Below are 25,256 nucleotides of genomic sequence, written 5' to 3'. Positions count from 1 at the left end.
TTTACAGCTAGGTAAACTGAGGTTTAAAGATGTTAAATGATCTGATAAAGGATGCAGAAAGAATCAATCACATGAGTTAGAACAAATCTCAACTTTCAGTTGAGACTGAAAGTCAATGCACAAAAAAAAGCCACAAACCCCAAAACACACTACAAAGTCATTAACACCAGAAATATCTCACTAAAAATAAAAATTCCAAGTTCTGCCTTAGTTCCTTTTGCTTATTACAGTTGCATGATCAGCTAGATTGGCCAACAAAATAGGATAGTCTAAAACTGTTAAATTTGTCAGAAACTATGTTTTAACTTAAGTATAAATCTAACAATGAAAAAGTTAAGATTTTATTGGCCTACTTTTAATTTCAGGAAACTTAAGAAACCTCTAGTTGCACTGAGAGTTATGACAACAAACCACTGAATTATTTACTTCAAATGCCTAAACCAGGACTAAGACAGAAAAAAAAAATGAATTTTTCAAAGATGTAGATTTATTAGGCACCTACAATCAAACCCTTCGCTATTCCCCACGCTGCAATTCTTTAACCATGCAAGATGAAAGGAACAGTATTTCCCTGTAAATCCTTAAGATTACCATCCCATTTGGTGTAATAACTATTGAAATAAACTGCTAAAATTATAATTCATCATGCAAGCCTGGGATCTGACTAGTCTTTATTTGTCACTTCACAGTCCTCTTTAAAGAGAAGTAAAGGATCCTAAGTTAATGAATAGCTGTAACAGCCAAAGGAAGAATCAAAGCAGATTGCAAAATTGCTACAAACAACAGAGCTTCAAGGGAAAGGAACATGACATCATTAAACCTGTCCTCATGTGGAGCAGAATCTCCTGTCTCAGGCATTTGGTAATGCATTACATTTTCTTCTTTTTAATACTTCATGGAAGAGCAATTCCAGCACTTCCTTTGAGATCTCAGTCCACAGATTGAGACATGAGTTTCAAAAAATTTTTCTTTATTCAAATTCCTTCACTTTCCTTCATTCTTCATTTTTTTTTTTCTAAACAGGTCTGAATATTTAGATAGGCTTTTAGCCAAATGATAGCTCCTTTTTCCCCAAATCACCCTGCAAAGTCTACAATTAAATATGTTTGCAGCAATGAAGCATACCAAAATTAACTGCAATATTCCAGCCATAGTCTCAAAATAAAGCAAATTACCGAAGATCACAGCATTCGCCCACCTCTGTGATCCAGTTGGGACAACTCTGAAAGTGCTGATGACTCAACTTGCATAGCAGCTTCCAGCAGATATTTAAGCAGTAACGACATGGGCAGAGTTCTGCCAGTTCAAGGGTAGATCATTGCTATAATAAATGTTAGACACTAAAGTAGTTCTGTCAAATTCCTCTTTGTAACTAAATTATTGAAGAATAACTTTGGAAAACACTGCCATCTCTTCAGCACATTATTTATCTTCCTTCTAAAGCTATCAATTCCTTGAAGGAAAACTACTCTGTATACTTCATATTTTCATCACTATGTAAAAATAACAACAAACTTTAGTAGAAAAAAAAATCCAGTAATAGTCGACTCTGAATACATAACTTCTTTTTGAGAATTTCTGACTTTCATGAATTTTGCTTTGAAAATCTGTCTACATAAATTGAGCAAGCAGCATCATTTTTCTTCCCACATCTGGTGACCAGCAGTATTATCCGAATTTCAAGTTTAATTTTTTAAAATTTGGCCTGCTTTTGACTTTTAAAACTATAATTCACCTAAAACCACCAAACTCCCAGTTTTCTAAACCAAGTGTTCCTTTAAATGCAAGGTGTGAGATGGGTACATACCAAGTAAAAAAACCTGTCCCTAATTTTGGAACATAACCACACCTAAGAGGCAAGTAAACAGGAAATAGCCTTGACTTGTAAAATGTTATACATATCTCAAGGTAGCCAGCTATTATTTCACAAGTAGGAAATAAAGGCAAGAATTTACTTCCGGCACAGTGGATGAAAATCCATTGACATTGTAAGAGTGCTTGGAAAACTAAAAAACTAAAAAAAAAAAAAAAAAAAAAATGCAAACATCATAAAAATAATCAATGTTAGTAAGAAGGTCAAAATGAAAGGTCAAATTCTACTTCTAGCCACAATCACGTCAGGTGACACAGGTTTGATAATAAAAGTTTTTATTTTTACCTGCTCATATATGCAAATGGACTTTGAATCTTCGTGCATTAATGCCAAATAAGAGCTACCTTTATGTGATATATGATGCAGCAAAGGCAAGCATTATCCTAATTACAACCCAGAAAACATTTCTACTTTATCATGAAAAACATCACAGCTAAAAACAACTCGGTTTGCAAATCAATACCTGAACCATAAGAATTGCAAAAACATGCTTGATTTGGCATGCTAGTTGCCAAATACTTAAGAACTACAAAAAACGTATTCATGTTGCATCCAAGTGCTATTTCCAAATAACAGCTGACTCACAAAGTACCCTGGTGATACGTCTGCACAAAATAAGCAGATGACTCATGTCTGTAAATTCCTGAAAGTACCAATAGACCCCTTGCTTAGTCATCTTTTGCTTGGATGCTGGGTTCACGAGCTCTGTAAACTGTAATGAGGGATCTAGCTCTTAGCAGGTCTCTCTCTCCCTCTCTGCCTCTCCTTCTCCTCTCCCCTAAACAGTGCAAATTATCTCTATAAAAATAACTTCATCTACGTAAGTGAGTCACTTCAGCTAGCAAGCTTACACAAGTCATGCAGTTAAACAGTAATATTTGGTTATGAAGGTAAAAAGCTTGCTGTCAAACCTGGTTTTAAAGTTAAAATTATGTCAGAGGAAGTTCCATTTACCTCTTCTCTCACAGAAATAGAAACATTTCCTTTGGAAAATTTAAACAATTAGCTCATTCAGGAAAGTAAAGCTTTCTAATTCAGTTCCAGCTCAAGTAATTTAATCACTATGATTTCTTACTTTGGCTTTTCTAAGCATCACATTATTAACATAAGAGTAATTCAAAGAAATAGACTGCAGAAAGAAGCTAATATCATGCTAAAACATTAGCTTCTCCTATACTACAATTTGCAGCCTTTTTTTTTAAAGGCACATTTTAGAAATTTACCGTGGAGGGAAAAATCTCACTTTTATGAAAGCCCTACATGAGCAAAACTTGGATAGATGTTTAGGGTAATTAAGCATTGAGTAAATTCTTCAGTGATTGAACCCTAATTTTCCCACACAGTTCATAAGAAAGCGAAAGAAAAAGGGATTTGCTTATTGAGAATGAGTCACATTTTAAAGAACTTAATTACAGTTCATAAACAGTTGAAGTTGGTCTCTTTTTGAAATACAAGAAGCTATCAAGAACTAACATAAATTTGTTTCTCTTGACTTAGATTGTAACGCATACATACACACATTGAAAATTTAGTTTTCTAAAAGTCAAAATCCTAACTCATTATTAAGAAAATTGTACACTGAATCAGTAAAATGAATTGTTCTTTTTCTTAAAGAATAGGAATACCAAGATCTTGATCAGGTTACCTACATGGTTAAACTTACATGAAGAATCGCGGAATTGATTTAGTCCAATATTTGGACTAAAATATTTGGATATTAAGTCCGAAATAATGTTTTTAGCATCTCAATTTATAGCTTTTTAAACAGTATATGAAATGAGAATGGGATGTCTTGGCAAAAGCACATGCAAGTGCTGCTGTTGCATTTCTGAAGGTTAAATGTTGAGGAAATAAGGCCGGTCTATCATAGTGCGCTCCTTCCTCCTTTACATACTAGGGAGGAGAGAAGGAAAAACAAAACTATGCATGAAATGCATCTGGATCTTAAATATTTCAAAGGATTTAGATGGCAATATTTGGAAATTTTTCCATAATCTACTCCCCTCTTCTAGAGAAATGAAAAGTTTAGTCTCCTTTGTAAAACTTGGATAAATCTAGGCATTTATTTCCATGGAAGTCAGCAATCACTCTCTTGACTGCTTTCGACTATTTAAAAGCTTGGATGATATTATACTGGTCATTTTATTAACCTTCTGAATGCTCAAATCTGCTGCAGCTTATTGCACCTGCAACTTGCTCTTACACTTCCATAGCTGGCTGATTTGGATATTTTATTGTCAAGATTTCTATGACAGTGCCTGTACAACTTTAATTCAATCTACACTTGTTTTATGAAAAAGTCTTCAAATACAAGATAATTAAGTATTCTTTACAATTGGGTTCCTATGCTGGACAGAACTCATCTGCTTTATCCTCTATTCTGCTTTATCCTCTCTGACAGATTTTACCCCTGTGTATTTATTTACTGCCTAACATTCAAGCCTCGCTCTGATTAAATACTGACTCATTTCTTCTTGGACTTTTCAATGTGATGATTCCAATCACTATAAGGTATGCTACCTTTACCAACACCTTTATGAGGTGAGAGACTATTTAAAAATGCTTTTCCAGACGAGGAAGGAAAGAACAAAGAAAAGACAGTCAACAGGTCTACTGATGTTTTGTATGCCCAAACCCAACTCTCTTTCATTTTAGTTGTTGTAGTAGGCACTTTAGAATAAACAGAAGACACATTTAATTAGTTTTTCCAGAAAAAAAGGGTTTTAGCAAAGACATGCTACAACCAAATCTCCAGCCTTAGCCAGGACACTCTTCCTGAAATCCCCCGATTCACTCCTTATTTGTTGAGCTTTTGCTTTGCATTCAAGTATTTCTGATAAAGCAAGCAAGCCATGCTGGAATCAGGAAATTCAGTCTTCTGGACCATCTGCTTATTGGTTTATTTTCCTCTTGGTTGTTCTTTCTTTGGTTCACTGAATTTCATATTCTGCCTGCTAGCCCAGACCTTTAGTTGCAACTCGGCTTACGCTGCCGGGAAGAAGGACTTGTGAATTTGAACCAACACCCTCTATCTGAGGAGTTCCTAGAATTCAGACAAGCATTCGTGTGGACAAGACACAACATGAATCTACCAGTTGAAGGGCCATGTTGCATCATGAAATCTGGACTGGTGGTAACACAGACATCATGTTATAAAATTCTCTTATGTATTCAGTTCTACTTTAAAAAGATGTTCTCTCTTAGATTTTCTGACAAATTCTCCTGCAGGGAAGGCTGCACCAAGCATCTTATGTGGTGGATGAGCAATCTTCATATAACTTCAGGGAAAACAGCTATCTCTGCTTTTTACATGGAAGTGCAATTTGTGAAGGCCCTACAGAAATGATTCCAGTCACTGTACCTACACAGTAGCCTGAACAGATTTAATCACAAGCACTTTGGGGACTGTAGTAGGTAGCACAAATCGCTGGAGGGGTAGGATTTTGCCTTCCTTGACTCTTCTGTCATGAAGACCTTTAGCACAAATTCTTCCATAAAAAAAAAAGAAAGGGTGAATTTGGCCCAAAATAAAATGGCAAAATGCCACAGCTTTCCCGCTTTGGCAGCAGTACTGAGGTAGCCTTGTAAGAATAAGAGAGGAAGGATGACAAATAACATTCCAATGCCATTAGTGTGGGACTTTACATTTGCAGAACACATTCATACAAGTTTATTAAGTATATTAGGGATAATAACCCTGCTGCAGAAAAACAGGTTCTTTGCAAGAAGATGCTACTTTGAAACCAACATTTCAAAATTTAAAATGTGAAATGAAAGGCTATTTCTGGAATTTTAGCAGAGACACGCATGGCACTTAAGGTGTACTGGTAATCACAGTTGTTTGTGAACTAATTAAGTCTGCCACTGCTATGTGAAATAGCCCCACCATCAGCAAACATTTACGTAGTAGATGAGGAGATGAATTACATACAAAATATTTCCAAATATATAAATACTATCAAAAGAGAGACAACTGTTTTGCTCTTAACTGTTAATGTGTTACATATTAACTCAATATAAAACATTAATCAATGAAGAAAGAAAAAGAAGTGTAATTGGTTGTTTGTAATAATGGAACAGCAGCAGTATTTGGGATTATGGGGGTTTATTATATATAAAATTTACAACTCCCTGTGTTGTGCTAAAAATGATGACAGAACAACTAATGAGTCAGTCCTGTAACAGGATTGGCATAAAGATTGATCCTTTTAACGTCAGCATAATCATTTTGACCTTTGCCAATAAGAGTAATATTTAAGAAAAGGAAGAAAGTTAGGAATCCAAGGAGAAGTTTAGAAAATAATGTTATTAGAAACACATCAGGAAGAATTCAGCTGGGATAAAAAATGAACCTTCAGTATCAGTTGTAACACATTATCTCCAGAATGAGAGATTACTCTCAGTTATCGGTTATTGAAACTGCTGGCAAATATTCAGTATGAAATAATAAGCATGATGTTCATTGTGGCCTTAAGAAACACAGGAAACTGTTTTTTTTTTTTTTTTTTTTTTTTTTAATTGGAAAGGAATGACTTTCAGTTACTGTCAGTCAGGACTAGATTAGCAAATAACAGGAATCAGGAGCTGGTGCTTCTTGCTCCAGATACTTAATTTTTTCAAAAAAACCCAACAGTACGTTCCTTTTCCTAATGTGTTTTCTGAACACATAGCACCTTTTTTTTTTTGGAAATAGCCAACTTCAAATACAGAAGTGGTTATTTTTAAATCCAGTGCTCTCATATAGTCCATGAATCTTTCTGAATAATGGAAACAATGACTTGTGATGGAATAAACTGTTCCTACATATTATAGTGGGTGGATCTGTTTATCTTGTGGATTGCAATGAGACTGGAATAAATGCATTGCTTAGAATTTTTATTTTTTAAATATGTAACCCTTCTTATTTGAAGGCCCTGCTGTACTTATCTTGTGGTTCTCATTCCACTGATAATAGGAACTACAATATAGAATAAGCACAAATAGCCATGAGAATTTTTACAGTTACTATTGTTCTGATTTTTTCTGGATATAGGGAGGTTGCATTACTTGCAAAAACATGCCACTTCTTTATCAGTCTACATCTTTGTTTTTAAGTACCCACTGATTAATACAAAAATAGAATTAAAAGGTGACTTTTCATTGTTTAACTACCTTAAGTTACATTCATATGCTGCATGTTTAGTCTTACGGAGGAACTAGGTTATAGATCAAACAGATTCTTCAAGTAGTTTCCATTTATACGGTCAGAGACCATGACAAAGTGATGTAAGCTTAACCTGAAAGCTCCTTTATAATGCAGTTCTTTGGAGTATCATCTCCCACCTCAAGTAAATCTCATCCTTCTACAACAAGACTGGGTGACCTGCTAAAATTATGCCAGAAAATATCCTACGCTGAGCCCAAAGAATTGACATAAAGACCTCACAGATCTTTTCCTTCTCTAATTCCTGTAACTATAATCATTTTAACTAAAACAAAGGCTTTTTATTTTCACTTCACTCATTCCAGTTCATGACATCCATAAGTCTCATTTTTACTTGAAATTCACAGAGATCTTCCTCCCCTCCCTCTTATGTTTTTATTTCCTTTTATTGTTTCTGCTGTTAACTGTTACTATAGAAACTTCTCCATTTGTGATGAGATTGATGCTACTAAAAGCTGCCTCTTCCTTATCTGAGGTTATACTTGAAGATTATACTTTAAATACAGAGGTAGATGCTATCAGCATAAAAGCAATTTGTGCCCGCTCTTGGTCCATGCTAGTGACCATAGTTGCTACTGGAGGGAGGACAAGATCTTTTCCTCTGCTCTCACAGCACAGAGACATTCTGATAAATGTTGAGACACTCTGAATTACATCCCAACAGGATATGGAGACTTTCAAAGCATTTTTTTTTTGTCCCTGAAAAGAAGCTATGCAAAAACATTGGCTTCCCTCACTGATACTTGAATAAATTATTATTAAATTTTATAAAGTTGTAAGTAGCTCTCTTTTTTTCTTCCCTGTTTTAAATGCTACTTGGGAGTTGAAAGGAAACTGATTTATTTCACCTTCATTTGTGACCACTGTTGAAGTTTCCCGCAAGCCAAACCAACCTTTGTTGACACACATGCTACCCTATTTTTTTTCAAACTCTACTCCACAGTCTTGCAACTTTCAAGTTAGAGACCAGTTTAATCTTGCCCAATCCAACTGTCTTCATACTCCAGTCCTAAAAAACTTCCTCTCAGCTCTCGAATCTGCACACTGAATTTTGAGTCACACCTTCAGCAGGGCACTTCTTTGAGAGTTGGCATATGTTTCAATAAGCAAGATTTTAGCTCTACGGTTAGATTTAAATTCACAATTCCATTGCCAATGTAAAACTTAATTCCTTTTTTTTTTCTAGAGATTACAGGAGAAGAATAACGTGTCTATTATCCCCATTGAAACCACAGGAAATAACACTGGAAAGGACCCTGATCACTCATACATCCCTTTGACTCAAACCAGCATCAACTATATTTAAAACATTCTTGGTTTGTTTTTGCCTAAGCTATTCTCTAAAACTTCATTTGGTGTTTCTGAACATCCCACTCTAGAAATTTTTAAAACCAAACTGAAATCTCCTTTAGCACCCTCTAAGTCCACAGCTCCTATTCTACTCTGAACTACTATAATGTTATAACTTACCATTTTTCTCCTTGAAGTGTATCTCTGTGCCCTCCCTGCATCAGTGTGCATGGCAGAGATTATGGAAGACAGGGCTAGTAGTGTACAGTGAAATACAGAAGCTCCATTTAAACATCAGAAAAACAATTGCTTGAAGTGTGTTTGTGGGGTGGACTGCAAAATCTTCAGAGGTTCCTTCCAACCCCAATGGTCCTGAGATTTTCTTTTTGTTCTTATTCCTATGTGTAATATTTTGCAGTATTTTCCCAATGTCCATTTTAATGAAGTTCCTATGCCTAACAATGTCTAACTTTAGACAGCTGTAATTCCTCTATACTACAGGGCTATATGACCACTGGCAATGTGCTGTGCTCTATAATATATGAGAAATGACATTAATTATCCAAGTTTATTTTAGAAATATGACCTATACTGGTATGCTGGGCCCTTGCGTTATAGGCTATTTCTAAGCTCTTAAACAAAGCTTGTTTTTACAGGCTGACAGACAGTATCAATATGTTGTAGTTCCAGCAGCTCAAGCACCCTCTCCTGCATTTAGGCAGATCTTTGTGAGCAGCTCCATCTCTAATACAAGGTATATTTGTTATCATTCAAAAGAATTATTTATATTTATTTATTTCACAACAAGCCTGTAGCAGTCATCTTTGTGTGCAATTACTGCAGTACATATGGATACCTAGATAAAGCTTATTTTGATGATAAAATAATTATCACTGTGGAGAAAGAGGAAGGAGAAAGGGAAGAAAGTAATGTTCTTTTTTTTTTAATTAATGAAGCTCTTATTTCTAGAAATTTTACACCTCTAATAACCATATGGTGTACTGTATCACTCTGTTCTTTTCTGAAAATATTTCCTGGTATTGAACCCAGGACAAATCCCTGTGAAATGCACGCTCACCATCCCCTTCCAGATTGAAAACAAAATATTTGTTTTCTACTTGCTATTCCAAGTAATTTTTCAACTTGCTCTATAACACAGCTTTAATGTAGTTCTTATCTAAAGAAAAACTTCACCTGTGAATGCCAGGTGAGACAATGCCAAAATACAGAGACAGATGTCCATATAGAGCAAGAAGAAAAAGTACTAAAAAATATCTGTATTTGAGTCCCATCTCTGCTAGGGACTTTTTATGTGGCCTATGTAATTTTTCCAAAATTAAATACATAAAATCATATCATCAGGCACATTTTGTGAGAATTTATTAGTAAGGTGCCACATACTTGGGTACTTGGTAGCAGTATTCTAGCTAAACAGAACTACTAAATAAGTGACAGCAATAGTTCACTTCTCTGAGAAGTGTAACTTTTAAAGAATTTATTAAAAATACATTTCAGTCTGTTTGCTAAAGTGCTTCAAGTTCCTGGAAGAGCATCATTTAATCTCTACAGCAATATAATACACTTTTAAAGGTATAGCAAATATATGTGTTTCTCAGAAATTAAAGATACTGTCAAACTGCAAAGTAACACTGAAAAATGCTTTATCACTCCACCATTATAACAGATTAACATAATATAACTGCAAAATTTAGTTTTCATAACTACGGTTGTTTGTTGCTGTTTATATTGAGTTTTATAGTATATCCTCTCTCTCTCTAGTCTTTTTTTTTTAAACAGAATTTAAAATACGAGCCTAACAGCAGCTTAGAGTCAGTGACAACATTACAAAATGAACACAGTTAAATAGAACAAGAAGAAGAAAAAGCACTTCTATTTGCAGCTTTACTTATCTCCATTTTAAATAACAAAAAATGGCAAAGCTCTTTCAGCTCATATAAAAGTAAATATCTCACATGGAACCAGAGGAATATGATGTTTGAAATATACTTAGATACAAGAAGTATTAGATTTCAATATAAACTTCATAATAAATCTAGTTGGCAGTCTCCCTTTAAAGTAAAGGGAAAAAATAAGCAACAGATAAAAATAATCAGCGAAAAAGCTAATTCATTTGCCTAATGCTGCAGCTGACTTCTGGGATGTGGTTGTGACTATCCCTAGCTAAGTGCCAAGCTGTGGGCCTGCGACTCAAGCTCTCTCTCCACCACTGCCTAAGCCCCACAAGTGCAAGATATCTGCAACTTCCATTGAACTCAGTGACTGATGCACCTCACTTAAATGCCACACAAATCTTTACCTGTTTGAATTTGTTGGGATTATGACAATGTTTTTGGAAAAGAAAAACAAAACAAACACAAACTTCTGCTCCAGGGTGGTTTTTGCTCTAGACAGAACTGCATGTGATCAGGAACTTTCAAAATGAGATTCAAAAAAATACATGTTCTTAGTGCAGTTCTCAGTACTGAAAGCACTGACAGAACAAGAGAAGATAACCAGCTTCATACAAAACACTTCTTAAACGGTTAACGAATTACTCTGAAGCCTAAGATCTTAATGACTTGTCACTTCTACCAGGCACAGTTATACACAACTGAGGCTTTGATAGAATTCAGTATTTGTCATCTAAGAGTGAAATGGCTTCTCTGTTCAAAGCTTGCAGACTTTTGACTTTTTAAAAACAGTACTGAGTGTTTCATTCTGGACTCCTGAAACATTTATTTTTTTAAGCTTGATATCTCTGCTGCCTTTTTTTTTTTTTTTTTTTCCTGAAATGACCAGACTGTTCTCCTATACCTTGTGTTATTTAAATTGTCACATGCTCTCCTTTTTCCTTCCCTCTTGGTTTCCATACAGTCATACATTCCCATTCTCATTTAAGGAACAACGAGAATAATAAAAAAAGCACCATTCAGCAAGCCAAAACACCTCTTCAGAAAAAAGTCCGCCAAGCCATCAAAACACATATAAGCTCTCTGATGTAAATACTCAATGCTTAGCCCCTTTTCAGAAAAATGACTGGGGCAGAAAACAGTCTCTTCTCCCATACCTTTTCTCATAGAGGCTTCTTTTTTTTACAATCAGACTAACTCCCTGTAAAAAAGTAGAGCAAATGAAGTCTTATTTCCCTCCAAGTTTTTTTCCTGAAATTTTAAGTGTTGAGCATAATCACTATCAGGCGCTGACACTGATCAGGAGGAGCTTCCAAAAGATATATGAGCAAGTCTAGCCTGAGAGAAAAAACAATGACAATTCTCTAAAGCTACCAAACCCACTCAAATGATTATTCACACTCTAGCAGCACAGAGGGGCCTCAGCCATCGAGCACATTCCTACTGCACTAGGCACTACATCAAAACAACAAACACAAACTACTTCTAACATTCGCATTTAACATGACCTAAAGGTCCCTACACAGGAGAGGACTTTAGAGCCAAAACTATTGACAGATAAAGTTTACTAACACGTTTAGAGGAAATAGTCTCACGCCTGGGGTTTCGAATTACTCAAACAATGCTTCCTTAAACACTTTTATTTTCTCAGCAATGCTGGAGTTTGTATGGTAGGCATGTGATTTTTGAAATGGGAATCTGCAGAAACAATTTCAGAAAGGAAAATAATAAGTACAATCTTGTATGAAAGAAAATGCTATTGCCTTGTCTCATAAGCTCTCCTAAACCCCAATACCAAACATTAAGCGATCAGACACATGTTCACCTAGCAAACAGCTTCCATTTAAGAATTTACCAAGCCTCCTCAGTAGCAATTTACTACTACAAAGTTCACTGGTTTATTTAAGCTGCTGCTGGAGGAGGAACTGAAGTGGCTGATGAATGTTCACTAGTACCACCCAACCCACTTTCCAGATAGGGGCAATCTGCCTCAAGAGGCAGGTAAAATCTTAACCCGTATCACCTATTGGAAAAGTTAACCGGCATCTTCATTCTAAGGATTACTGCTGCCCTAGTGATTAAAACTGTCTCTGAGGCATCATGGCTTATCTCTGTTTCAAGACGATACTGAGTTGGTGCTTCAAAGTAATTCTGTTTATGTACAATGAGTGAGGATGCATTGCTCTTTTTCTGAACACTCCTGGAATAAGCTGGTTTCCTTGCACAGTAGTATAACAAACCTGTCTTCCCAGCTACTGATGTTTCTCCCTGTAAACTCTCCCTCCTCCACCTCCCATCAGCCTCATGTGACAATATGGTTACCAAAAATCCTTTGTGCTTTTACTTTTTGAGCTGCTTTCTGCTTACTTTCTGAGACTCCAGAGAGATGTGCTAATCTCGATCCCGGGGGGTTTATGTGAGCAATCCCCACTTGCTTAGCTCAGGCCATCAATGCAAACCACAGGAGCTGGCTCAACAGAGCTGTCACAAATTGTTCTGCTGACAAATTTGTGCAGAGAGCAATATCCAAACAGGAATGTATCAGAAGCTGTCATTGATGGCAAAGAAAGGAAATTCAGAAGGGCTGTCTGCCCACAGCTTGACAGATACAACCTCCAAATAATACTCTAGGCCTTATGCTTGCTTCTACTTCCCAGAGGAGAAAAGAAACACATTCTTTTGAGATGCCTAATGCTGCCCCTTTCTCCTATATTCTTTAATACAGGTCACCACGATAAGTGCACAGAGAGCTATGAGGGTGGACAAAAAGCTACTTCAGTTGGCCCTCCCATAGCGAGGAAGCACGATAACTACACTTTTGCCTTTCACATGACCACATCTCAGACCTCCTTGTCACTGGTATTACTGAACACTGAAGTCAAATACCCCTGCAGTTAGCCAAAGGAGCAAGGGCTCCCATCAGGTTCAGCCAGCTTGGAGATTGTATATAAATTTAAGATACGAAGAGTGGCAATTTCCAACATTCCCCATCCCCATAAATACTGTGCATTGAAACAAAACTTTTTTATTGTAATATCTGTCTTTTTCAAGATGTCTTGCACAGTATTTTAAACAGCAATCATTTCAACTGCTGTCAGAGTCTTTTGTGCTGATATCCTAAAAATCTCATAAGATAAAAATTGAATTTGAAAACTCTACTTCGAAACTAGTTTGAAGTCCTATTCTTGTGTCCATACCAGTATGACTATTTAATTCTTACTTGCGCATAGTTATTTGTGTTTACATTTATATAAGGTATACACAAATACTCTTTGCAAGAAAAATCTATCATATGTCAAGAAATGATTCATAGCTGATATATAATTAAGGAGAGAAAGGAATGAGCAGTACATTGAAGTTTACTTACAAAACCTCTTACTGAAGTTTACACATAAGCAATACCAATACCAAAAGCATTAAGCCTGATTAACGACTTCCTCTTCCACATGAACTCGAGAGCTTCTCTGAATGTTCGTTGCTTCTGCTGTATTTTTGAAAGCACTTGATTAATCTTAGAAGTAAACCACTAAAACAATAGTTCCATTGACTACTCTTTGATCTAATAAAATAACTTAATCATGAAAATAACATACCAGCTAAAGTTGACAATTCAATAATTCTCCTGCTCTTTAAGGTAAGGGGGAGACTTTGCTCATTCTGTAATTATTGAACAAGCCACTTTATTTATTTATTTATTATTTTAAGCAGGAGAAACTGTTCTGAGATTTCTGGACTTTTGCACTCCAAAATCCTCCAGTGTATTTCCAGTTTCTGGAAATCCTCCTTTTCTTTAACTCAGTTCACTCACTAAAACTATTCTGAATGATTTCATCTCTTTTTAAATATTTTTCACTTCCTGGTTTCTGAAGAAAACTCTGATTAAAATATTTGAATTAAAATAGTCACCCATAAATATATAAACAGGGTTTATATATCTCATAATCTCACCTTAAGCCTAAATTTTTAGCGTAAATTAAGGTGCCAGTAAAATTCATTATGGTTCCTTTCACTTGATTTGCCATGGTGCTTGCAGTATATGACCTATTTATTTTTCTCTGAGTACTTTCTCTGCATACTAGTGGATAAATAAAGGAGAACAGTTTCAACTCATGGCTATCTCTCCCAGACATTTTATTAGACGCTTACTAAATATTCAACCATAATATACATGGTAATGTCAGTGGTTAAGAGATGAAAGCCTACATTACTTCACTCAGGAAATGAAGTGCAGGTTTCAGTCCTTTCATTGCAATATCCTTTAGAACATGAAACATAAATGTTTTTGCAGAGGATTGTTCAACAAGCAAGTGATGCAATGGCTTACAGAGCTAAGCTACTGTATGATTTTTAAGGCCACAGGGTTAATACATAGTGATAAACCATTCAGTTATAATTGTAGCTTTCATGGGCTTTATGCCAGTTAAATTGAGCACTCTGAATATTACTTCACAGTTAAAACCTACTCTGTTATCTAACAGACATTTGAATTTTCACTCCCCTGAAAACTAGCTGCTTCACCATTTATGAAGTTATATTATCCTGAGGCAAAATCAAATCCACAATTAACACCAATAAATTTAAACTAAACATAATGGGGACTAAATTAGGAAACTTCAAGAAGGTTGTACAGAAAGAAAAGCAGTATCCCCTGGAAGGAACTGTATGAAAAAAAAAAAAAAAAAAGAAAAAAAGATGTAAAAAGGGTGATTTCTCCAACTATATCAGTTTTATTTTGTGTTTTCCACAATGTAAATCATATTAATACATTGGAAACTAATTTCAAGGTTGTGCTTTTTAGACCTCCAAAGAACAGAATTCTTTACAGTCTGAAACTCTTAGATAATAATAGGAAGAGGATCTGTGAAACCATTTTTGGATTTTCTACACAACATGGCAGAGGACTGAATAACAGTAGTTCTCATTTCGTGCTCTAAAAACCTGGTATAAATTAAGATGTCACTAGTTTTTCCACATGGAAAGCTAACCCACAATCAAAACAAATGTAATTTGAAATATTCCAGAACTAAAGCATGAACAAACAACAATGTTGCAGATACCTATTTTGTATTTTAATTACTTTAAACAAAGAGATAAGAACTGTAAGGATCAAAAATAGTGTAAGATGGTCAAATTATCCAAAACCAAAGTAAAATACCTCTGAGAGCTACGATTTTCACACTAGTGTAAGGGGGAAAAAAATACTAATTTCTGCCTAAGTTAACATATGTAAGGCAGCAACAGAACCACACTTACTAATTTCTATATAAAGTAATTTCTATGTATTTAAGTAACAGCATCTTTTCAAAAAGAATCCAACCTCGATTCAGAGAATTCAAATGACTGAAAATCTGGCTACCTATTGTAACAAACTGTTCCAAAGATTAGTCCTCAGTTAGAGAGCTTCAATCTAAGAGTAAACTTTGGCTCCTAACCACTGTACCTTGTTATCCTTCTTTTTTTCCTTCAGGGACCTGGACAGACTGGACAACCAGGCGGTGAAAAACCTCATGCAATTCAACAAGGCCAAGTGCAAGGTCCTGCACCTGGGGAGGAATAACCCCAGACACCAGTACAGGCTGGGGACCGACCTTCTGGAGAGCAGCTCTGCAGAGAGGGACCTGGGCGTCATGGTGCACGACAAGGTGACTATGAGGCAGCAGTGTGCCCTCGTGGCCAAGAAGGCCAATGGGATCCTGGGGTGCATTAAGAAGAGCGTCTCCAGCAGGTCGAGGGAGGTGATCCTGCCCCTCTACTCAGCCCTGGTGAGGCCACATCTGGAGTATTGTGTCCAGTTCTGGGCTCCACAGTACAAGAGGGATGTGGAGCTGCTGGAGAGAGTCCAGCACAGGGCTACAAGGATGATCAGGGGCCTGGAACATCTGCCCTATGAGGAGAGGCTGAGGGAGCTGGGCCTGTTCATCCTGGAGAAGAGAAGGCTGAGAGGGAACCTGATCAGTGTCTATAAATACCTCAAGGGAGGGACTGAGGAGGATGGTGCTGGCCTCTTTTCACTGGTGGCCACCGACAGAACTAGAGGAAACAGCTGGAAATTGAAGCATCAAAAGTTCCACAGGAACTTAAGGAAAAATTTCTTAACAGTGAGGGTGTCAGAGCACTGGAACAGGCTGCCCAGAGAGGTTGTGGAGTCTCCTTCTCTGGAGATCTTCAAAACCCGCTTGGACGCAGTCCTGTGCCACGTGCTCTAGGTGACCCCGCGTGTGCAGGGGTGTTGGACTAGATGATCTCTAGAGGTCCCTTCTAACCTTAAGCATTCTATGATTCTATGATTCTATGTATTTTCCTTACACTCAAGAGTCACTACTATCCCTACCAATGTATTAACTCTTAGCAATTATACACCATTCTAGGTATTCCCTGATCACACATCCTCATTATTGCTGCACTGTTGACAGCTTGACAGGAAAAGTTACAACTGTGATCTTAAGTCTGGGTGAAGTTACTAGAGAAAGTTCCCAGAACGCCTTTAGTTTTCTGAAAAGCAGGCAGAATGTGCTATCCACAGAACTCCTCTCTCTTTCGCCAAGCATGACCAGGATTTTGTGTTTTCGAAGTGTCATGGCCACATCAAAAATACATTTAAGTGCTGGATAAAAATAGCTAAAACTTTTAAATTGTTTCCTGTAATTGTATTTTTTCCCTTTTGAACTCGTATCTTCAAGAGGATAGAAATTTATGCCTGAGGCAGAATTACTCACTGTGAACAAGGAAGCAAAAATCTTTCCACATCAGCAATAGAGTAAGTTTTGTGAAGCCTTCTGCATCATATTCCACCACACCACTAGCAACAAGAAATACAAAAAAAATGAATGCCATTTTTACCTAGCATGAATTCCAATACTATGCAATAAAGATGTAAATCCTGGATTATAGGTTTTTTTTTTTTTGGCTTGTTTCTTTAGAAATTTCTGATATGAATTTTATTAACTGCAATAATTTTGTAGCCTAACTTCAACTAAACTTTTAAGCTTAACAATTTTCTTATTTATGCTGCTGTACTGGAGGTCCTTTACCTGATAAAAAATCATATTCAATTTACACAAATACATTTTAGAATATAACAAGAGCTGCTACTGACATTTGCAGTAATAAATTGTTGATAAGTGTTCGTTAGTCAAAAATTCCCCGTATGTTACTCATATGAAGATAAATTATCATCTCTGCAGTAGAGAACATAACATAAAATGGAAAATGCAAAGGAGTAGATCTTAAATTTGAAAATTCAAAAGAACACATGTAAGAAAAGCCTCAGCATAAAAGTAGACAAAAGAGCAATAAAGGATGAATACTTATTCATTACAAAAATCAAAAACCTCAGCGATCAGAAGGTGGCATTTGCTAGAAGTGTGAAGTAATATCAGAACTCTCAAACTGCTTCACAAGGAAAATAAAAAGGTGGCATAAGAGAGGCACACCTGGACCATTTCTGCATTCTAGAGTGAGTCAAATAATTCTCAGAAGAAACACATTACTTGTCCAGGGTCTGCATCACCTTTCTAACTACTCACATGTCTAGGTTCAAGTCACTGTTATCTACCTACAGCTGCATAAAACTTGTGTGCATGCCAAAACTCCTTTTCTATTCTTGTTTGAGAGACTTGAATTTCAAGTGTTCCTGATATTCACAGCATTTGAAATCACCAAGGAGAAGCCCTTCCTCACAATGTGGCAAGATATGGCTGATCAGGTAATCCACATCACATCAGCTCCTGGACACTTCCTGAAATCAGAATTTAGAGGGAAAACCAAAGCTCCTCCCTTTCAGAGTGATAAGGCACGCCGATCAGTTGATCGGTGACTCTGATGTGCCAGTCAGCATGTCAGGTATGTCAGGCTGTGGACCTTCCTACTACAGGAATTCAAGAGGAAATGATGGCCCCTTCCCTCAAGGGATAAGATGCTGCTGAATGTATGAGAGCGGATGGTCTGACAGCCTTTATGCCAAACCGCAGGTTCTGGCTCCTGCTAGGTTTGGAACTGGACCCCACTTCTCTATCCCTAATGCACTTCAAACACTGCCTTTTACTGCAAGACCTCTCTAATCACTTTTTAGGAGGGGGAAAAAAAAAGGTTATTTTGCACAGGTTTTCTGAGTAAAATGAGATTGGCAGCTGACACTTAAGTGAAGTAATATTTCATATCAATTTTACTACCTAGAGAGAACACATACACATCATTCTGAAAAAAAAAAGGCCAAATTTCAAATTACAGAGTAGAAATCAGTTACATAATCAAAGACTATGTGCAGAAAATAACACCTTTTCCCATACTACAAAATATCCATTAAAAGAAAACTTACGTTCCAAAGTGACTCAGGAAAGCTGCGATATACTCTCTTCTCTTGTGGTATCCCTGAATAACATACTGTACCTTAAAGAAAAAAAAAGCCAAAGCTATAAAAACACTAAAAAACTCAATGTTCTCAAATTGTCATATATTCCTTGTTAAGGAAGATTTATTGTTGACATGGCAATAATTCTGAATCCTACATTTAGCTTGCATGATTTATCGTAAAATAACTTTAAACCAAAGAGTGGATCTTGTACACGGAAAATCTTGCACATACAGGAATCTCTTCACTCACTTCTATGCAAAAAATAGTATTTCACAATACACTGAAGCACTGTTTAACTATGCAAGTTAAAGAGTGAAGAAAAGAAGAGCACCGCCTTGCCTACCTGAAGTTGGAGCACGAAGCCGAGACAAGCAAAATATAATTACCTGTGTAAGTGTCAAAATAACATTCTGGTTATAAGAAAAAAAAAATTCACAGATGTGATCTCAGGTGTCTTCTGAACACTGAACCTCCAACAAAATCTCCTTACACTAAGCTTCCTCACTGGTTTCGTGCTGACTCAGGGAGCCACCTACTCAATCGTGAGCATCAAGTTCTGAGGCATTCGGGGTTTCAAAGGGCTTCCATCCTGGCTCAGACAAAATCCAACAATGATAAATTTAAAAGACTCGAGGCAAACTTCTCTTTGAGCTGTGTTTGTTTTCTTATTGATTTGAATGGGACTGCTTAGCAGGATAGCACGAAAAGGGTATGACCCATGACAGAAACGACACACACGTTGCCGTTACCAGGTTGAAAGAGCATCTGGTTTACAACTGGTTACTTAAGAGTACGTACAGAATGGTTCCATACTCCATTTCTTATGTAAATCCCTCTGCCTTCTAGAATGAAAGCTAACATTTTAAAAGACTTCTTCCCCACCGAACATGAAAAGGAGGAATATATGCACATGTTATTTTCCTTGGCTATGGTAATACTAGAATTCCTTAGCTGGCAAATGCTTTCCTAAATTTTTTGAAAAAGCCTTGATAGAATCATTGCCGAGAGCTACGTTGTACCCCTTAAAGTAAAATCATTCTATTTATAAAACGAGACTTATTTCATTTTATAAAAACTATGATTATTTTGAAGGCTTTGTGTGGGATCTGAAATGTTATTTTGGGAAAAGGAAAACATATGATAAGTTTGCTTAAGGGACTTTGTTTAAAAAAGGATAAAAACAGTCCTGTGTGCATGCAGATTTTAAAAACAGAAAGTAATTTTAACAGAAAACCACAACAAAAACAACTCTAAAGATAGATTCCAATATAATTATGGAAGCACATTTTGAAAAACTTTTTCTGAAAGATAATTTTATTTTTCTCCTTTGGACAAACAGAAGTAAAAATCATATATAAATACAAATAGGAAGTCTATAATAGGCAGATTCCAGGATGAGGGCTCCTAAGCTTTGTATTGAAAATTATACTTAAATAATAGAGAAGATCTCAAAATATTTATTTTTTCTTTTTTTCTCAAAACATTAGGACAACCAGAACACAAACTTTTCAGTACATGCAACAATAAGTGCCTATTACTGTATAAACATCCTAGTAGACTGCTGATTAAGTTACTTTGGAGTAAATATCCAAGATGAAAATCACTGAATTGTCTCCTATACCGTCAAAATCTACAATGATGATTATGGTACAATACTTTAGATAGAGATTTAAGAGATGAACTATACTTCTGCATTTTCTAGCAAAAGAGCCACCAAAACATTTTACTCTAACTGTAACAAATCATAGCTAGAAAATCAAATCCAGGACCTGATACAAGAGAGACTTATTTACCTGAAAGATTCATTACATTCACCACACGCTTTTGGTGCTCAGCTATTACCCTGGAAGTTACTCCTTGGATTGCTTATCTTAAATACACCTTACTTGAGCCACTTGGCAGAGGAAAAACATGCCTATGGAAATGGCGTAGTGTGTTATTACAGTACAGTACAACATGTAGGGCAAGGTAAGTTGCAAGCTTACCTTGTTTGTTAGTAGCTGGCACACTTGGGGCACGTAGTCGATAAGACAACCTCCACCAGGAAAGGCTGGGATGTGAAGGGCGGACGATCCTCCAAGAGCACTGGAAAGAAGTTTATTTAGAAGTACATCACACACACAGCCTTTAGGATTTGATCTTTACATTTTCTCTTCTTTCCCTAAATTGAAAAATGAGTTCCATAACAAGGAAATGTATTTAGTACGCCATGGTGATACAATGGGTATTGGTAATACTGCCTATAAAATAAGGTTATCCTAACTTCTCCCCACTTTTAATCAAGAATATCATTAATGCAAAGCATTCTCCCAAGAAACTGTTTTTCATTGTCAACAGTTAATTTTTTTTAAGTCCTCTTCAACAATCATTGTAGTTAAGACATCTTGTTAGACCTGGAAGGAGAGGATTTTGATTTTCTCATACATCAGGCACTGGAAACATCTTTCAACTTAGTAACTTAGCCACAGTCCATCAAGTTATTCAGTAACACAGTTTCTAGAAGACCAAAGAATATTTTCCTCAGGCTCCTTCAAATTCCTTGGAATTCAAATCAATGCCTTTAGGTCATTCATAACTGATTATACAGATGATCATTTGTATCCCTATGGATGCCCAATTATTTTATTTTCAAATCCAAAAGCCTAGCGAGGAGAAACGAAACCTGTCCTGAATGAGCACCTTTCAACACTCTTTTTTTGACGTACTCTTCATCTAACAGCCTTGATAAGTGAGCAATCAAATACTGGCTGTGGTACCTACATCTTTGGAGATACCCAAAGCTCCACTGAGCAAGACTGTGAGCAATCTCATCTAAGTTTGGCCTGCTCTAAAGACGAAGCTCCAGAGGTTTCCTCTAATCTAAATTATGATTATAGATTCTAGGATTCTGTTCATCCCAAGGAGGAAATAATACAAACAAAGAAACTAACTCATTTCATGCACAATATACAGACCTGGAACCCAAATAACAGAAATAAGGGGATTCCAGAGATGCATTTATGCAGCTTAATCAATTGCCTTTACCATAAGCAGGAAGATTGAAAGATGCCCACTATTGCTGAGGACAACAGCTTCTTCAACATGTAAAGATCAAGCACTTTTTATTTAAACTGGATTGTATAAAGCTACAACTGAAGTCCACTATGTTTTCTTTTGGCGTTGTTGACCTAAATCTTTCTTACAGTCTCCTGCCAATCAAAAGGGACATCAATTTGCATTGCATGTTGTGCCTTACATCACCCACTAAACATCCAGAACCTTGTTGGGTACAATTAAAAATCTTCAAAAGCTAAATGACTTAAGGCTTCCTGTTTAAATGCTGTTTCCATAAAAGATTGAATTGGTTGGAAACAAGCATCCTCTCAGCCAAGTAAGTCTTTTATTCTCTAACAGGACCTGCTGGTGTATTTTCCTCAGTTTTTGGTAACGTATCACTTCAAGAGGTATAAGGGTCTACAGTGGTAAATATCCCTCCAAAGGAAGACAGTCTAAACAAATACCAAAAAAGTGCCTCATAATGAGATATATGGAAATCTGCTACTCAGGCAAAACAGTCTGGGTTCAGCAGACTGTTCACCACATGGAACAGTTCTGCAGGTCTGGATTTTGCATATCCAAATGAATGATGAATGAAAGAAAAAGCCTTGAGTACACAACAGCTAAATTAAAAAAAAAAAAAAAGGCAACACACACACATACACTTTTTTCTAAGAGAAGCAGGCCTTGAGAGTTTTCTTTTTCTTTTTTTTTCCAAAACAAAATTGTTTTCTTGATGTTATCCTTACTAAAATTACTACCAAGAACATAAGAATATAATTTTGTTCCTTGTGGATGTTCAAAGACAGCGAAGCATACCTATTAGATTATTAGGAAGTTGTATCATTTCTGAAACAGTACTTTGCTATTAGAAACCTAAAAGTAAACTGGGTCAATCAGTCTTTAGTGTTGAAGAATAAAATATTACTCCCTCCTTGTGAGTAGCTTGTAAAACGCACTTTAAGTCAGTGGTTTTGAATTTATTAAACTCCGTAAGTGTTAGTGTAAGTACACCCATAAAATGTTTCCAATCACCTACATGGAGCAAATGGCATTGTCCAGGCCACCTTGCCTCATTTGTCATGAAGAGTCAGAGGGAATGGGAATTCCCTGAAGATGCTCAGATTACAGAAAAGAAATCATGGGCCCCCCTTTTGGCTACAGTAGACAGTAGCAGGAGTTACCTCTACTAGATTTCAGAGTCAAAAAAGATTCCGTTCCTGTACTACATGTTTCCAGTGTATCTTCCAGACTGAATTATTACCGTTTGTGACTAAGGGCTTCCCATTTTACCTATACCCGTAGTTGCAAAAGCAGTCAAACATGTTGACATAAATCATGTCAATCCTGTAGAACTCTCTTCAAATGAAAAACAGACTGCTACAAGGTGTGGGTTTTGAGACAGATCCTTACACAGAAAGGAGGTTGAAACTTCTAGGATAATTATCCTCTGTAAAGAAAAGACTGTACCTAAGGTAATTATGTTCAGTAGAAATAATTATGGGTAAGGAAAATTAAGACCGGACAGGTATTTTTTGTTCCCATTACTGAGAGAATTCACTTATTAAATATTTTAATAAAATATTGCATTCACACAAGACCTTGCCTCTGATAATCTTGAAGCATTCTACAAACATTCATTAATGAAGCTTCAACTATGTATGGAACTCATATTGTCCTTCCTTTATTTTTTAAATTCATGAGGAAATGATTTTTCAGTATTTGACCGAACTGTATTATTGAACTGTTTGATTGAACTGAATTGTGCTGTATTATTGCTCTGCCATGTCAAAAGGAACCCCCTTGCACTACCTCACAAACAGAAGACAGGGCAAAGAGGCCCTGTCACCCTAAATAAACCTGCACCTGCAGAAAGAAGCAGCAACTGATTCAAATAAGCACCTGTAAAGTTAAGCATGGAAATGTGCAAAATTAAGAAAATTTGCCAAAACATAAGGTATAAAAAAGTCAGAACAATTCTATTTGCCCAGAGATTCCATCAGTGCAAGCTAAAGCTTCCCATGTTTCAGCCCTACCTTTCAAGTAACTGGGTCTTTTAGAGAATACATCCTGCATGTTTTATGTTTGCAAGTAAGCTTCCTTTTTCGGTATCACCATGTTATATACTCCCCACAAATAAAATGCATTTCTATATTCAGAAATAAAAACAATTATAACTGTAATTGTAGCAGGTTTGGTGACATTCATTTTCTCAAGAAGCATGAGGAGATCGCAATAAGGAAATTACCTTGTTTCAAACATAGTCAAATTGATTAATAACAGCCCCCAATAACTACCAGAGTAAATCCAGTGGCAGGGCAACCAATCCAAATGTGTCCAAATTTTTTAAAAATTGACTAAGCTTTTAAAGGCTAGAATTTTAACAGATTCTGATAGTAATCTGTTAACTTTCACAAAGCAGCAACCTCATTCAATGACATTGCCCTAGGAAGAAAACATTGCCCAAGACTTGTATCAGATGAAGATAAATACAGGGCATATCTAACCCTTGCCTCTCAGACCGGCTGCAGATGAACTGTTTGTGCTGGAACACAGATAGATGTGTTGGCCCTGTTCTTCTCCTCAATTGCTATAAGAATAAACTACTCAGCTCTGCCTTTATACATCTTATCTTAAAATGAACCATCACGTTCCTGCTTTCCTGGGTTTCTACAACGTCAGACACAATTCATGGTTGTGATTCCTGTTCTGCGAATCAAAATAATTTTGGGGTGGATTTGGTGTTGAATTCAGTAGCAGCAGCTAGGCCATACTAGCAGTACTTTTTGTCTTGCAACTCTCAAAAATACAGGTGCAGCAAGCAGAGCTGGAGTACGTGTGCATTTCTGCCCTTGGCTCATGCATGCCAGATTGCATGCCACTTGCTCTATATTTCTCTCAATGGATCTATTTATTCAGGCCCACATACAGAATTCAAAGTTCTTTTCCATTTTTTTTTGAGAGCTTATAGTGACATTAAAACTTCTTTCTTGAGAAATGATCTTCGAAAAACGATCAAAAGGCATAGTCCTAATTCACAGGTCTACAGAAGGGACTGTTGTTCCTGAATATTTCTGTGCAATGAAACCGATCAGTTCCTCTTCTTCAAACAGACTGGTTTCCTGGGGAAGAAGGAGGCTGCCTCCAAGTCCCAAGCTCAGAGGAGCAGCTGCTCAGCCGAGGCACACTCACAGGCCTAAGGAAGACACTTACACTCCTGCACCCATTCCTTCAAGGGCCCCCACTCCTTCCCCGCTCCCCTCGCAGCCTCTCTCGGAGCCCTCAGGCTTCCCAGACTCCTTTCCCTTCACCCCAGCGCCTCCCTGCAGCCCATTTTGCTGCCTCTTCTCAAAATACAAAGATGCTCATTCTTCTACATTGCAGGAAATCTTTGAGCTGGGTCCAAAATGAGGATTATTTCAGATTACACCTAACCTTCCAGGGTCCCGCAAGAATAACATTAGTTTACTAAGTTATGTGATAACACAGGTTATGGAACTATAGATGAACATACACATACAGTACTGTCTTTATATTTTGACCTTAATGGTTTTTATCTGTTAGTCTTCCCCATCTCCAAACTTCTGTGAG

At 36.6% G+C, this 25,256-nt stretch overlaps 1 protein-coding gene across 1 annotated transcript in view; it reads right to left on the bottom strand.

Moving 5' to 3' along the window:
• BABAM2 (BRISC and BRCA1 A complex member 2) overlaps window positions 1–25,256 on the bottom strand; it is a 161,411-nt gene that overhangs the window by 19,492 nt on the left and 116,663 nt on the right. The window contains exons 8-10 of the mRNA XM_088524258.1: window positions 20,615–20,714; window positions 18,594–18,664; window positions 16,993–17,075 (exon numbers count right to left, since the gene is read on the bottom strand). Of these exons, the coding sequence (XP_088380384.1) occupies window positions 16,993–17,075; window positions 18,594–18,664; window positions 20,615–20,714 (254 nt within the window). The remainder of the gene's footprint in view (window positions 1–16,992; window positions 17,076–18,593; window positions 18,665–20,614; window positions 20,715–25,256) is intronic.

Source organism: Tinamus guttatus, unplaced genomic scaffold (genome assembly GCF_059628265.1).
Source record: "Tinamus guttatus ecotype Peru unplaced genomic scaffold, ASM5962826v1 Tinamus_guttatus_pri_ptg000208l, whole genome shotgun sequence".
Classification (NCBI taxonomy): domain Eukaryota; kingdom Metazoa; phylum Chordata; class Aves; order Tinamiformes; family Tinamidae; genus Tinamus; species Tinamus guttatus.
Note: the sequence above shows the minus strand (reverse complement) of the source record. Positions and strands in the feature narration are given on the sequence as shown.